General features: G+C 43.1%; 1 protein-coding gene across 2 annotated transcripts in view; it reads right to left on the bottom strand.

The window, feature by feature from the left end:
• The window catches only part of CHID1 (chitinase domain containing 1), a 46,004-nt gene that overhangs the window by 25,212 nt on the left and 4,819 nt on the right, over positions 1-15,973 (bottom strand). For both annotated transcript variants that reach the window (XM_085880810.1, XM_085880809.1), the window contains exons 3-6: positions 9,926-10,058; positions 8,690-8,734; positions 7,377-7,483; positions 3,457-3,518 (exon numbers count right to left, since the gene is read on the bottom strand). In XM_085880810.1, the coding sequence (XP_085736936.1) occupies positions 3,457-3,518; positions 7,377-7,483; positions 8,690-8,734; positions 9,926-10,058 (347 nt within the window). The remainder of the gene's footprint in view (positions 1-3,456; positions 3,519-7,376; positions 7,484-8,689; positions 8,735-9,925; positions 10,059-15,973) is intronic.

Here is a 15,973-nt window from a genome sequence, read left to right on the forward strand (position 1 = left end):
AGAAGAGAAGAGATCGACATAACTGGCACGCAGTGTGAGAACGGTCTCTTGCGGGTACGCCACTTCGCCACCCATAATGCTCCACAATTCTCTCCCTCCCAGCCTGTGTATACTGTGTAATGTTGTGGATGTACATGATGAAAGTGTACAATTTACCATGTTGGATCGCTGTAATCTTGTAACCATGAGTGGAAAGTGCAGTGCCAGTGGAAAGTTGAATCGTGAATGTAAGAGGCAATATGGTAGTGTGACTCTTAATATCACAATAGAAGTTATTAAGCACAGTAAAAGTGGAGAATGGGCTATGGATATCGCTCGCAATCTTGGATTACATCCGACCACCATGCGTGTCATTCACCAACGAGATTATGGCAAAAGCAAAGCTTACGACGCAGCATTCTACAAGGAAGATCACTTGCCAGATAAACAATGCTCTGGCAAAAATGGAAAGGATGCTTGCTACTTGGCTTGATGATCTGCATAAGAATACGCCTGTAAGCCTCACCCTCATTTAGCAGAAGGCTCTCTGTTTATATGAACACATGAAGAAAGAGGATGGAGAGAGCCCGACAGTGAAAGAAAAAAAACATTCAATGCTAGCCATGGCTGGTATTACCAATTCAAGTCGCGATTCAGATTCAAAAATGTACGTATGCAGGGTGAGGCTGCGAGTGCAGACACTGACGAGCCCAAATTTTCCAAGACACGTTGTGGGAAATAATCAAGGAAGGTGGATATGACCCTCGACAAGTTTTTAATGCAGATGAGACGGGGTTTTATTTATCCTCTTCCACCTAATTTTCAACTCACCACTTCCATCACTCAGCTCCAGCAGCCCAACCAGTCCACTTTCCAAGGTAAGAATAAAAGTATACTTGTGTTATAAAACAATTACTGTAAAGCATATGTTTAAAATGATTTTTTTTCAATAGTTTGTGTGTAACATATATATATATACACACACACACACACACACACACACACACACACACACACACACACACACACACACACACACACACACACACACACACACACACACACACACACACACACACACACACACACGTGTTTTTTTAGGTATGTCAAGTGGTGCTGGACATGTGTAGAGAGTGTCTCGATTTTTGGGGACGTAACCCTGATATACACACACATATACATATATACATCCATCCATACATACATACATTTAGGTTGATTAAAAGGAGGTTGTAAAACATAATGGACAAATGGGATTTGAACCAGAGAATTTTGACCAGGTACCAGTATCATTATTAGTTCTATATGTGGCCAGATGGAATGCCAACCAGTTCAATCAAACTTGGAAGTCACAGAACCCGGTGAAGTTAACATCAGCAGTGAATGTAAAGATGTTTTTTTTTTAAACTATCATATCACTAATATCTTCAAATGGAAGCACTCTGATTTTAGTAAATCAAAAAACAAATCTGAATAAAAATAAACTCGGGCAAAGTCGATTGTTGTGACATCGCAAATCCCCTTACTTCCCACCGAAAGCAAAGTTGAAAGATGAAAAAAAGTTCCACCAGGAATGACTTCAATGTCGCATTTTGATTTTTTTTTCTCCTCTTTTGACCCCTGTGACCCCAAGTCCCCATCCCCTGAGGCATCAAATCCCCCCAAAAAACATTGTTAAATTTTCATGCGTCCCCCAATGTTGATTCAATATGCAGCAAATCCTCAAATATCGCGAGTTTCGACCAATCACAGGCAACCTATTGTGTTCCGTTCTCGTTATCATATTTCATTTTAGCCAATCGTTTTGGAAAAAACACACCTCTTGGTTTTTCAGCTGAGATGAGTCATTGTTTGCATCCGTATATACGATTACCTCCCATTACGAGCCTTTTTCTCACGCACCGTTAGTTGTAGTAATCAGACCAGCATACAGGAATGAAGCTAAGTTTAATAATGAATCGTCATCGAATATGAATTGACGTATGGAGATCTTGTAATACTAGATCTACTCAACAAACAACAGTTAATAATGGAGCCCAAACATAAAACGATGGACAAAATTAGTTGTGCCAAAAGGTAGAGAAAGGTTATGACATTGTGCACCCCCCCCCCACGTCAAAAAAAACGAGTTGTTAGGTTAGCAAGAAGTCAAAGTGCAGCATCTCTGGCCCGCCATTTCGGGATCAACGATTTGACTGTGTGGTAAAAGCAAGCCAAATATCGGTGAAAGTGTTCCTGCTCTGCAAAGCACAAACGTCTCATTCCAGTCCCGTGATCCTCTTATTGAAAGGTTGGAAAAAGCGTTTTATGGTTGGATCAAGGCCCGAACAGGAAAACGATGCCTTTGAGTGAACCAATGTATGGGAGATACCATTGAGGATTTACCCCTTTGAGTGGACCAGTGACATTGGATAAATCATTGCGGATTTACCAACGTTTCCACAAGGCACCCCTGGCTGAAAGTTCCACTTGAACAATGGCAGACCATGATGCTGCGAAAAACGATCCACCGCAGCTCATGGAACTAATCGAGGCGAAGGGATTTATGCCAGAGCAGGTTTTTAACACTGAAGAGACGGGATTATTTTGGAAGATGCCATCTCATACCTTCCTGTCAAAGCAGGAAAGATTTGCTCCAGGTCAAGGTAGCTCAGGATCATCTTACCTTTCTTCTATGTGGCAATGCATCAGGCACCTTTATCGTGCTCTTGATGATCCGCCAGCCATCGCAAGTTCTACATCCACATCTTTCTAACCACCACCCTCCCTCTCTAACAGCATCATCACTGTCTTCATCCCAAGCTAAGTCTTGTGTTTTCTATTTATGACAGAATACGTAATACGTTTTTACCTTCACCCACTTCGCTGTTTTGTAATAAATTTTAAAAGGTAAGTCTTGTGTTTTTGTTTATTTTATAATGTGTTTATTTATTTTACATGTATATTTCTGGCTATCGCCCACCTTCCTCTGTATTTTCTCAAAGCCGAGGAACTGACCCCCCCCCCTTTCCCAATGGCCCTTCATTTCCACTTTCAGTATTTTCCAGGAACCTAACCTCCGCCATATTTGAGGGTTAACTGTGCAATTTCTCATGAAAGAATGCTTAAAAATGTGCCTGGAATTGCAGTTTTTGGTGTTTGACCATTTGACCCCACCCCAAGAGGTGGAGCCAAAAATAGTATGCTCTCACACCTTCTTGCCATGTGCTGATCATAACTACCAAGTGTGGTGAGTTTCTGCACAACCGTTTAGGAGGAGATAGCATGACGGACAGAGACAGACAGACAGACTACAATACTCCCCATTTTTTTCAAAAAGCATAAGGATAATACTCCTGCAGTACCAGATGAAATGATGTCCACTGATGGAAAACAAAGAAAATACATACCTTCATCATCAGATTGCCTGGATCATGTGGCCACTTTAACTTTGCAAAAGGGGTACTCACAGACGTTTTACTGTATTGTACTACCAACCTGCGTTTCTGACCTCCAAGCTGACTCCAAAGCTCCATCACAAAACCAGAAAAATGTTCGACCTGCATACAAACATGTGATGATTAGGCGTTATTGGACATGATATACAGATCGCAAGAAAACCTACATCCATATTCAATCCAAACACCATAATCGATTCCCACCGATTGCATGTGGACATGGTGTCAAAGGCATGAATTTTTTTTTTTTTTTTTTTTACAACATGATGTCTCGTCAGTCCCAACTGTTTTAACAAATGATTGTTGTGGATTTGGGGGTGGTAGAGATGACAATGGGAGTTCTCAAATGAAGTATCTGGCCGATGATCCTGAAAGCCGATGGATCACGGACAATTCCATGGTGCAGCGGGTTCGTTAAGCAACCATGGACGCCATTTAAGACGCTTAATTCAGGCAGGGTTCAGTGTCTGAATCAACTTTACCTTTCCGGCGAATTAAACCCCTTAGATTGAGTATCATACTCTCAACGTCCCACTGCGATTCCCAAATGGCTAACCGATAACACAAGTGGAAACATTGGCGAATGGCTACCCATAACAAAACGGTTGGGGTGAAGTCCCTGTTCTACACATCACATTTCACCAATGGAGCTGACAATCGGACAGTTTGGGAAACGGTTTATCCAGTTAACAAAAGGCACGTATTTACTAAGTAGTGTCACAAAGAAAAGCTCTTACCCCCAAGCACAGAAACCCTTCTTATACAGTTACTGATTCACAGTTCTACAATACAGGCACCTCAGTCAATCTAGGGAAATGAGGTAAGGAAGCGGGATAGAGAGAAAAACAAAAGTACAAGGCAAATTTTCAGCCTCTCGATCACCGGATGTAAGCCGGTGGACTTGCATTGGATCCAAAAAGAGAGGGAGGAGGGGAAGAAAGAAGAGTCGAGTAGGTGGTATGTTAAGACATGTGGGGAAATGTGCAGAGGTGACTGCATGTGGCTTCGAGGAAATAGTGAGGTGCCAGTGAGTGTGTTCTTGAAAGAGCAGTTGCTGTAGTTGATGCTCAATGTGTCTAAAGTGAACGAAGTAGATTTAGGGAAAACAAGAGACAGATAGAGTGAGTCAGTATGCACATGGCCAACACTTCTGGCTAGTCCATTCCCTGCTTGGAACCTCGCTCATCGTGCTCTGCCACCAGCCCTCCACTGTGCTGCGGTCACCAGCTTGTTCTCGTACCACCAATCCATTCGTGTCAAATCCCAGACGCATCAACCAGCATTCTCAGCTCCATCCCGGGTTTTTAATAAGCTGTGGGGATGGTGTGGCATTGTGTTCGTGCAGCTTCCCGAGCAATGTGGCATTGTGGTTGGAGTTCGGCCAGGGCTGTGCCTTCCCATTAGCCCACCTTTTCCACAGGCGACATTCATTCTCTGTGCCCGGGTTCCACAGCACGGTCGGTGACTAAGGCAGGGCATTGGGCATCAAGACCATTCTTGGGGGTCCAGCCAGCTGCAACTGTACCATAGCTGCACAGAGCGGAGGCTTCCTCCCCACTGCACTGGTCCACTGTGCATTATGTTACTCTGGTACATCACTGGCTTTGTAATGTTGTGTTTGTTTGACTGTTGGTTTTTTAATGTTGTGTGCAGTGTGTTGCAAAGCATGTGTGGATGTGCTGTCGAGTGTGGGGAGAAAGAGATGAAGTGAGAGAGAGATAGAGACACAGGGACGGAGAGACGGAGAGACGGAAGGCAAGAGTCACGATGGGGTTCAATTCCTCCACAAACACAATGCATATTCCCTTTCCACTGATATTGCGGAGGGGGGGGGAGGGTAAATTTAGATACACAATATACTGCAGAGATGACTTCACTTGGGTTCTTCCCCAGGGTCTCTAAAACTTTCACGCTATCAATAGCAAATGCTCACGCAAACTTTTGTGCCCATGATAACCTGAATTTATGTGATAACCTGAATCCACTGCATACAATATGCCATTTATTTAACCCATACAACAAACTATACCATCTCTAAAACGCACACTTGCAATTTCCACACCAAAATCTCAAAACTTGCAACTCAACCACCATCATATAACTTCGTTAATAGTGAGATAAAGTCAAAAAGGTAAACGATCATCCCTTAAAAAGGTGATAGATGAATCTCAATAATCCATTCCATACCCTTCGACCTCCGACTCTGCTTTGGTTCATTGAACCAATGAGGTATGAAGTTACAAGACTACATTTATACAAGTACCGGAAGAGCAAGGGCCTCATCATGCTAAACAAACCGGCATCTCAGCGATCAGAGTTCCAAGCTGCTTCTTCATGTTACACAAATACACATTTTTTGCATCTCCAGCACATCTGTAATTATTTATATTTCAACTACTCTTGAATAAGTGCACCCATATACATACATCATTTTTGGAGTCACACCTAAAGGCCCTGTCATACCTTGACGATTTAGCCAGCGTATGCCTGACATATGCAAAATTTGGCTAAAACGCTGGCACACGTCGAATACGTTATGGGTAAGTTTGTATACGTTAAGAGCACGCTGGCATACGTCGGAGTACGCCGAGGTGTTAGACAAATTTTCCATGCTTGAAATTTTTTGACGTATGCCAGCGTATGACTCACACATTCCGCATAGTGCTGGCCATAAGTTGTAGGCACGTTACGCGATCGTTGACACACGTTACTTGTACTTTACTCACAAGTGGAAACACGTCAATGTAATGGTTAGCGTCAGTGTTCCAGACTCCCTGTTTTTTTTTTGTTTTTTTTCTTCGGTATGACGGTGATGTTAACACTTCGATTTCTAGTGCGGTTATAATATAATATAATTAATTGGCTGCCGCTCAACGATTTAAACCATAACCGCACTAGAAATTGAAGTGTCAACATCACCGTCATACCGAAGAAAAGAAAAAAAAAAACAAAACAAAACAAAAAAGAACAGGGAGTCTGGAACACTGACACGTTTCGACTTATGAGTAAAGTACAAGTAACATGTGTCAACGATCGCGTAGCGTGCCTACAACTTATGCCAGCGTATGCGGAATGTGCGTCATACGTCGAGAAATTTTCTCGACGTACGATGACGTATGCCAGTGTACTACGACGTATGCCAGCGTGCTATTAACGTATACAAAACTTACCCAAAACGTATTCGACGTGTGCCAGCTTGGTTCGGCAAATTTTTCATAGGTCGGCATACGCTGGCTAAAACGTCAAGGTGTGACAGCGGCTTCACACTTCGATGTCTAGTGCAGTTATAATTTGAATCGTTGAGCCGCAGCCTATGAATAGCCTATGCCACGTGATCGTCAGCGATACGCTGCCGCGCTATGCATAAGTTACACTATCGTTGGGCATAGGTTGTGAACGCCGACAACACGCTCAGCATTCGTTGGTATAAGTTATCTATATGTGATTAAAACGTTCTGTGTACATTACCAATACATTATGCATACGTCCAACACGTTATTATATGCCCAAAACTTAAAAAAACATCAATAGTTCAGCATACGCCAGCGTTTTACATACATTTTGAGACCTTGCCATACGCTGGCTAAAACGTCAAGGTGTGACAGGGCCTTAAGCAGCTTGTGCAGTACCTAATCATGGATTCAGACAGGAATTTAGAATCTGGTTAATGTACTCACAAAACACTGACTTACTCTTTTCAAAAGGAAGCATGGGACCTTTAACATCTACAAGCGAATGTTAGCAGAAGGGACGACTGGATTAATATCCCCATTTAAGTGATCAAGGCAAAGGCTCTGTTTCAAGCTGATTAGCCAAGAGGACATTGATCATTTCAGTGAGAAAACATTAGCTGGATTTCTCTACCAAACAATTATCACCATCAATTTATGTGATTGCATCAAGAATAAAACGATTAATAATAATTTGAAAGACAGAAAAAAAATATATATGTTGGTTCACCTTGGCGAGTTGTCTGAAGGCTTTGGCGAGATTACGTCTCTCCACCTTGCTGTCAAACACGGCGTTGTAATCGGCATACGTCCAACTGTCAAATAACACCCTGGGTACTGCAGACACAAAGTACTGTCGGTATAACTGTGAACGACTAGCTGTTGCAGTAAAAGAGACAATAATAATAATAATAATAACAACAATAATAATACTATTATGAGTTCCCTTTCAAGGAACTTCGACACAGGAAAAGGCTATGAGGCCCATCAAAGCCTGGGCTATTATTACCAACCTATGATTGTTTGTCCGTGCTCTATCCTTTTTAAATGCTGAGCATCAAGGAAGGAAGCAGCACGTACCATTTTTAAAGCATATGCCATTCCACAGCATGCACCATTCTTTGGTATGACTCAGCCAGAGTTCAAACCACTGACCTCCCAAACTCAAAGCGGACGTTCTAACCGTTACACAACAATCGAGACATGCAGACAATTAATTGCAGTGCAGAATAGAAAAAGCTGAAAGGCATGTAGCATGTACTTTAAATTTACTCTGTTTTAACAAATCGATGGGTGTGTGCACAATTAAATAATTTACGTTTACTCCCATGAAATAGAAGACTTCCGGTGTAATCATCACTTTTCGCTCTGCCAGCGAAAATGAGGTCGATCTCAGGAGTCGATGCATTGTCAAACAACCATTATCTTACAGGTTTGCTGTCGCGATCACATACCTGGGATTCAATTTGCAATGATAAGATATCTATGAAAAGTGTGACAATCACCAGTCTGTTTTATTCGTTTTCATAACATCTGGCTTTAGCTGCCCTCGGTGCTAACCAGCAGGTTTCCCTCCAATATAAATGCTACAAGCTGGATACGTGTGGCTCAGTGTCAGCACAATGATCCTAAACGTAAAAAATGTTTTTATATGGAGCCTATATTGTCTCCTCCAATCATTTAGTCCTCCAAATGTTGAAAGCTCCCTCTCGCCTTCAGAGTGCAACGTATATGAGCTCTGGAACATGGCCAACGCCAAACGCAGAGAACTGCGCTTGGCATGTTTTCAGGAAACCCAGGATTTCCGTGCAACTTTTTCAGGAATATGAACTCGAATAGGACACTTTCGAACATTACTCCATCGGAAATAAAATGATGAGAAACGTAATACAAATGAGCACACAAAAGTGGACCAACTTTGTGAAACATGCCATTGAACTTCAGAAACTTTCCTTGATGTGTGAATTCCAAATGTGCCCCATGTCAGTGGAATGGAGTAAACAAGGTTTCACACCAGACAGTTCATTAAGTAAATACACTTGCCTATTTCAATCATACTGTTCCCTTTCTTCAAATCACCGATCCATCCTGGAAAACAAAATGACAGGTAAACACGAAGGCTCGTGGAGGAGCTTATATACACGCCACATACAGAAGAATCCTTACTATAATTCAAGGACCTGTATTTGTGGCAGTGCTCCTCCTACAGTTCTGGGCTGATTACATCCAGACTTGCTACATAGGATCAGCATGACCCCAATTAATGTTTAGGGGTGTTTCTTTTATCTTTGCTGATGGTCTTGAGGGGAGAGGGGGGGGGGACACAAATTCTCTATGTAAATCTGTATAGTGGAGCACCACCTCCAGGAGGGGGAGTGTATTACAAGTGGCCACCATTTACAGTACAATAAAGTACAGTATTCCTGCCCCCACACGTTTTCCAGTGCAGTGAAGTGTTTTGAACTAAAAGCAATAGCTAGCTATATGCGTTTGCTTCATGCACATAACCAGGGTTTTTTTGTTGTTGTGTATACAGAACTGTCAGTTGCCTACACATCACCCAAATAAAGGTATGCGTCAGAAGAATGTGTTGCATTCTTGGAACAAGATTGTCTGTAGGGTGGGTACTCTGCTCGTAACTTTAAAGGAACTCATGAAGAACCAGTCCTTACAGATGGGTTAATCCCCCCAGAATTACAGACGGATGACTTGTAATACAAATTGTACCCCCCACTGGGAATGATGCTATACATTACCCAATTACAGAGAGAATTGGGGTCCTACCCCAATCCTGAGCCCAAGACTGAATTTGTACGTTTTTTTTTTTGACTTTGAGGTGGTAACATTGTCGAATATTATTCAGTTATTTCCTTAATGAATGTCTTAGAGCAAGCATGAGGTAATTAACCGTGATATTCGAAATGCTTTGCTATCTGTCTCTACAGAGGATGACCACCCTCCCTTTCTGTACGTGTTTAAAATCCACCAACCCTTTGAGAACCATTTATTTAATGTTCTACCCTTTGGAATCTTTCCTCTGAGTCTCTTTTTAGTAGCTGAGTAGGCAATCAACCCTACGTTTAGGCAGGATGGGTTGTGATAAAGGAAAGGGGAGGGCGTGGCTCCAGGTTAGAAATTCCTGGTTGAATGAGTGACAGTAACTGACCACAAGCATGTACAGATGTCGAATTTTCCAGTCTGTACATTTTGATTCAGACCGCACTTGCTGTAAAACCAGGAAACAAGCAATAGAAAAAAAAAAGAAAAAAAGTGGCATGCCTTGGTCGATGTCATGTCTGCCCGTGATCTGATAAGTTTCATGCCCCGTACGCTGCACTTGAAGCCAAACTGGGGAAATGTGGCTGAATTTTGCCGCAAACACTTTGGCAACATCATAGCCATGGTTATTCCACTGCAATGCAGCAAGTACAGTCTGTGAGCATTGTTCAGTTCATAAATGTTGCAGCACAGCACTTATCTGTGGCACAAAGCAAGCAGCAACAAGCAACAAGAGCAGGTTCCGAGATCCGGTTTGCATTTTCTCTACCCGGAGAGGTCGTCTTCGAAAGCTGAAAGAATAGTGTTGGTTAACAGCGTTTACCAATTATTGGTGTTTATTTGTTGATGGAATGTATTGTCGTGTGTACTATGACTGCTAACCTAAACTGCAAGCGATCTTAGATGGGAACTACACACACAGGGACTTAAATTTCCTGGTGATAGCCGGCTTCGGGCTAAATTTTCACGGCACGTCACCCTGGGTGTTAATTGTGATGCGCATCTCGTCTTGTTTCCTCCAATAAAAGGTGGCCCTGCTGAAGGGTCTGCTTCTCGTGACGAATGCCAGAGGAGACGGAGCCTCACCACTAAGTGGTGTTTTTGGCCAACATGAACATTATGTGCAGACAGACAGACCAACAAATAAAGGGACCCAAATGCAATACCCTCTTCAGCGGTGAGGGAAATAAAAGGGTTTTACCCCATGCACATGAAACGAAAAGCAGGGTTAAGCAATTGGTTCACTTTGTCTGTTTGTCTGTCTGTCTGCCAACAGTTTATGATTGAAGAACAACTTCATTTCACTTGAACGTTATGTTTTGAACACAAATCGGAAAACAAAGCTGAAGTTTAGAAGGACTTTGGCTCTGAATTTGTCCTGATCATACATGAACAGATAGAAGTGAGTATTTATATCCAAAATTATATATACAAGTGCGGGCCCGTAGGGGCGTGCCCATAGGTGCGTGCCAGTATGTGCAGCTTCGTGCTTGCAGTATCAGGTCCCCAGCATCAATTGTGACGTCATATCAAACGAAGAAGAAGAATTGCGACACCCCTCTCTCCCCCCTCCTCTGTCCCTCCCACCCTTCTCTCTCCACCCTCCTCTTGCCCTCCCTCTCACCCTTCTCTCCCCCCTCCTCTCTTGACCCCCTCTCTCCCTTCTCTTGCCCTTCTCTCTCCCCCTTCTCTCACCCCTCCCCCTCCTCTCACCCCTCCCCCTCCTCTCCCCTCCTCTCGTCCCTCTGTAAATGTATTCACAAATGCCTACCAAGCACAATGATTAATTCCAACCTTGGGGAAAAAAACAGCTTTCAAACCCTTGAGAAACAGCTGTTTCCCTTGGGAAAATTCAATCCTTGGGATTAATTAATAATTTGAATAATAATCAAACAAACCTTGGGATTAAATAATTAATTCCAACCATGGTATAAACCAGCATTCAAACCTTGGGAAAAACTTGGGAAACAGCTGAAATGGATGAGGAAGAACGATATCAAACTTTGAAAAGTCACATAATCAGGTCCCGTGTCGATTGTGACGTCATACCAAAGGAAGAAAAAGAATTGTGACATCAATCGTGCCAAAATATATATATATATATATATTTAAAAAAAACCATTAATTGCGATGTCATTCGTGACGTCATAGCACCGTGTCCTGTCATTGGTTCACAGATAAATGGCCGTAACTTGGGAACCGCTTGTCCGATTGATATCAAACCTCGAAAAGGCACATCCGCGGGGCCCCGGCAATATTCCTGGCAAGTTTCAATCCGATCGGACCGGTGGTTGTCTGGTTATTAATAATTTGGGGAAAAAATGGCATGATAAGGTGAGAAGGTGGAACGACACCTTCAGCTGCCATATATACACCTTTTCAACACTGAAAAGGCAAAAAAAATGGCCATAACTTGGGAACCGCTCGTCCGATCGATATCAAACCTCGAAAAGGCACATCCGGGAGTCCCCGGCAATATTCCTGGCAAGTTTCAATCCGATCGGACCGGCGGTCGTCGAGAAACGGCGGTCGCAGACAGACAGACAAACAGACAGACAGACACACACAGAGATTGCTGAAATTATAGATAGATAAAAAGTATTTTTTATACAAAATCGAAACTCTTGGAAAGGTGAGGTAATGGAGGGTTAAAAAATAAAATAAAATAAGTCGCAGTGGCAGTTGGCAATAGTTCGACATAAGCAAGGGAATGATAAGTGAAAAAAATAGGAGGAAAAGACATACAATGAAGGTAGATGCTCGGTCCAACACAGAACTCGTGGTCTGCATTGGCAACACATGAGTAAAACATACCCATCAGAGATGGGGAATCCCCCACCATTGAAAAGGTCATACATATTCTAGATAATGAGGGAGCTGAATTGGAAACAAGACACCATTTGGTCATCATGTCTTTCGAGCAAAACAGCAAAAAGTTTAAATAAATATTTAGGGCCTATTTTGCGATAATGTCATTTTTCAAGATGGCTGCCTGGTGGCCATATTTGATGTTCGACATGGCCAAAATTCAATAGCAACCTACTTTGTTCCGTTACCTACATTTCCAGCAAGTTTAATCAGAAAAGGAAAAAATTAGAGCCTATATCACGATAATGTCATTTTTTTCAACATGGCTGCCTGGCGGCCATATTGGATGTCCGAGCGGGCCGAAACCATGTTGGAAAAAGTTCCCCAGGGGTGAGGAACGTAGTAACCAAAAATAATTGAAATCAGATAAGCGGTTTTCCATTTATTACAAAAAACATTTTTTTTCAAGATGGCCACCCCAGTCGACCATATTGGATCTGGCCATGCCCAAAATCAATAGAGTTCTTCCTTTTCAGGTGGTACGTGTGACCCAAATTTCAAATCGATATGGCAAACAGTTTATGAGTTATCGCACTCACAGCTATAAATGTTGACGCCCAGCCAGCCGGACGGACGACCCGGGTGACAATATCCCCCTTCCGCCACGAAGCTGGGGATAAAAACAGAGCAAAGCAATTAAACAGTTTAGATCATCTACCATGAAAAACAAGAACAGAAACGCTGACGTTTTGGCACTTACTCTTCTTCGGAGAAGGGGGAAGGGTAAGTTCTGAAATGTCAGCGCTTTTTAAAGTTTTTCACGGCAGATAACCTAAATTGCTTATTACTCCCTGACTGCGTTGAGTGGACTATCATGTTATGGTGTTGGAAAACTTACCTCGGGGGAGAGCCTAGACACGTAGGTGACCAGAGGATCAGTTATTTAATTAGTCTTTGTGTAGATAGTCCTTGGTCCCTTGTCAAAGGGCTGTTGAGGGGCATGAGTTGGCTGGGCTGTATTTTTCCAGTGTAATGTCTCCCCCCTCTCCTTCTGTTACTTTCAATCATCCCTCCATTACCCATCGGACCGTTTCAACAGCCCACCAATAATCTCCCCTCCATCAAACATCCTCCTTTCAACAGTCACTCCTCCACCTCATCGGTCTTACCTTCAATCCCATGGCTGTTCAGTCATCCCTCGATCACGCGGAATTCCTTTCCGTGTTTCCTCCATAAACGCATTACTTAATAACCCATCGGGTGCTCTCACATGCATGTTCGTGTCATCTCACATGTATGTTCATGACACTTGGTGCTAGTCGTGGCCTACGAGTTGCGGCACTTTTCGCAGGTATGGTACAGTGCAGAACAGTGCGAGTGCGCGTTTTGCGCGAGTGGGAAAGAGGCTGGGGGCTCTCGTCACGGCTTTGGGAGCATAGACGGCAGGGCGGGGTCTTCCTTGAAAGTTCTCTCAGAATGGCGGGGCAATTTCCACAAGTGACGTCGTGCACCCGCCCCCCCCCCCCCCAATCGGCTGCGGACCAATGGGAGGGGAGAAGGCTTGTGGGAGGAGAGAAAAGAGTTGATGTGAAGAGGTAGAAAGACAGAAGCACAAGGGACAGGCTCGTGCGAGCAAGGACGAACAGCGCTCCTGAGCAGACTGCTCAGAAGGCAGAAAGGCTGAGAGAAGCAAAGGCAGAAAAGCAGAACAGAAGGCTCGTGAGGGAAGGAACAAAAGCGTGTGAGGGTAAAGGAAGGAAGGTCTCATGAACAATTGATGTCGAGCTTCTGTGGAAAAAGAACACTCCTTCCACGAGCATCATCTTGTCCTCTCGATCCTGTCAGCCATGAAGGACAGGGACGGTGAACGGTGGCACCTTATCGACGGGGGCCTGAGGAGGAAGAAACTGAGGCAGAGGAGGGCGAGTTGCACATCTAGCCTGCATATCTAGGATGCTGGACAGGACTTGCCTTCTGGGTCTGAGCACCTCAAGGACGGGGCTGCATGTCCCCATCTCTTCACATCACCACTGCCTATCTTCCCCATCATTTTCCTCCACATTCTCTTGTATATTTGTGTGAGGTGAGGAAGAGAAGGAAAGACTGCTTTCCTTTTCTCCATACCTCGCTTTTATTTTATTTTCAAGTCCTTGTTTTAGTCTTTGCCCCAAGTCTTTTGTTTAAGTAAGATTGAATAAGAATACGTGTTGTGGTTAAATTTACTCTTATGTGACTTCGAACTTTCTTGATTATAAATACTTGCTTTGAAATGATTGCTTGCTTGTGTTTGTAATAAATAATTATTTGTTGCTATTTCCAGTCTGTCTCGGTTGCCTTTTCCTTTATTGCCCCGATGCAGTGCACAAGTAAGGTTCGACGGGAAGTTCGACCCAAATAATTTGTTTCGTCAGCCAGCGCACACTCACTGTAATGCTCAGCAGTAATACGAGTGTGCGCTGAGGGCACGTGACCCCAATTAGCTGGCAATCCACAGGTTGCGAAGGTATCACGCATGTAGTGTAACCCTGCCCGGATTGGCCATCCTAAACGGTGTTTGTGGTTGCTTAGCAACCTGCCGGTGCACAGAGTTATTTGTGCATGGTGGCCTCAGGACCAGGCGTTCGGGAGGAATCCAAGTGCTTCCCCTCGCAGAAAGCCTCAAACTCCGGATCCATGACGATAGGTTTGCTCTGTCCGTCCGTCCATCCATCCATCCATCCTGTGGATTTTCAGACTCCCCCCCCCCCTCCCATACCCCTCAACATATTTAACTGAAACTTGGTACATGACTTTATGATGACTAAGTTACAGAACAAGTTTGAGTTTCAGGGCGTTTTGTCAATTTTTCAGTTATGCCGTTTTTGTTCTAAAGAAAATATCACATCAGTAGGGGACATGTATTGTTCTCACAAATCACAAAGCAATTCACAAAGCAATTCTCACTCTGGTTTCCTTTCTTTTTGTGATTTTTAAGAAGCACAACTGACAGGTAAGATATTTTGGTTCGAGAGGATTAATGGCGGTAGAAAAGATTGCAAGTAGGATGGAGAAATGTCGTGCCTTGCCTGTTTGAAACCTTTGTGCGAAAAGTGGGATTGAACCACCTCTGGAGACACCAAGCCTGGATTTTGGGAGTTTAATGGAAGAATGTGTGCATCCTGTGGTTCGGCTGAGAAGGGTTGGAAGGCTGAGAAAGCAGCTTCAGTTTGAAAGAATGGAGTAAAATACTTTGACCCGAGAGGTGAGGGATTTCAATGGTGCTTTTTGTACACCGCTCTTTCCCAATTCTATATCCAGGTGATGCATGACATCATTGCTGGACACTGAAGGAAGAGAGTACTGGACTCAGTTTTTACTCCGTTTGTTTTTTTTGTTTGTCCAGGCTACATCTCAGCGATCCTTTGAGCTGGGAAGCTGAAATTTGGGGACAACAGTGAAGATGTTCTTTAGCAAAAATTTAATTCCTTATTTTTTGATTAAATACCAAATTATCATCGATTTATGAATTCCTTATTTATTTTATTTCTCATCTGGGCAATATCTCAGGTACCTTTTGAGCTTGGAAACTTATATTTGGACACGACGGTGAACAAATGATTTGGCTCCAAAAGGATATTTTTGATTTATCGATTAATCAATTAATTATTCATTTTTCGATGAATTACTTAATATTCAAAAAGTTACAGATTCGGATGAAGCAGTGGTGGTTTTGGAATGCCAATCGGCAATTGAGAAATCAAT

Source organism: Eptatretus burgeri, chromosome 5, assembly GCF_056783735.1.
Source record: "Eptatretus burgeri isolate ZD-2024b chromosome 5, Ebu_testis_v1, whole genome shotgun sequence".
NCBI classification, from domain to species: Eukaryota; Metazoa; Chordata; class Myxini; order Myxiniformes; family Myxinidae; genus Eptatretus; species Eptatretus burgeri.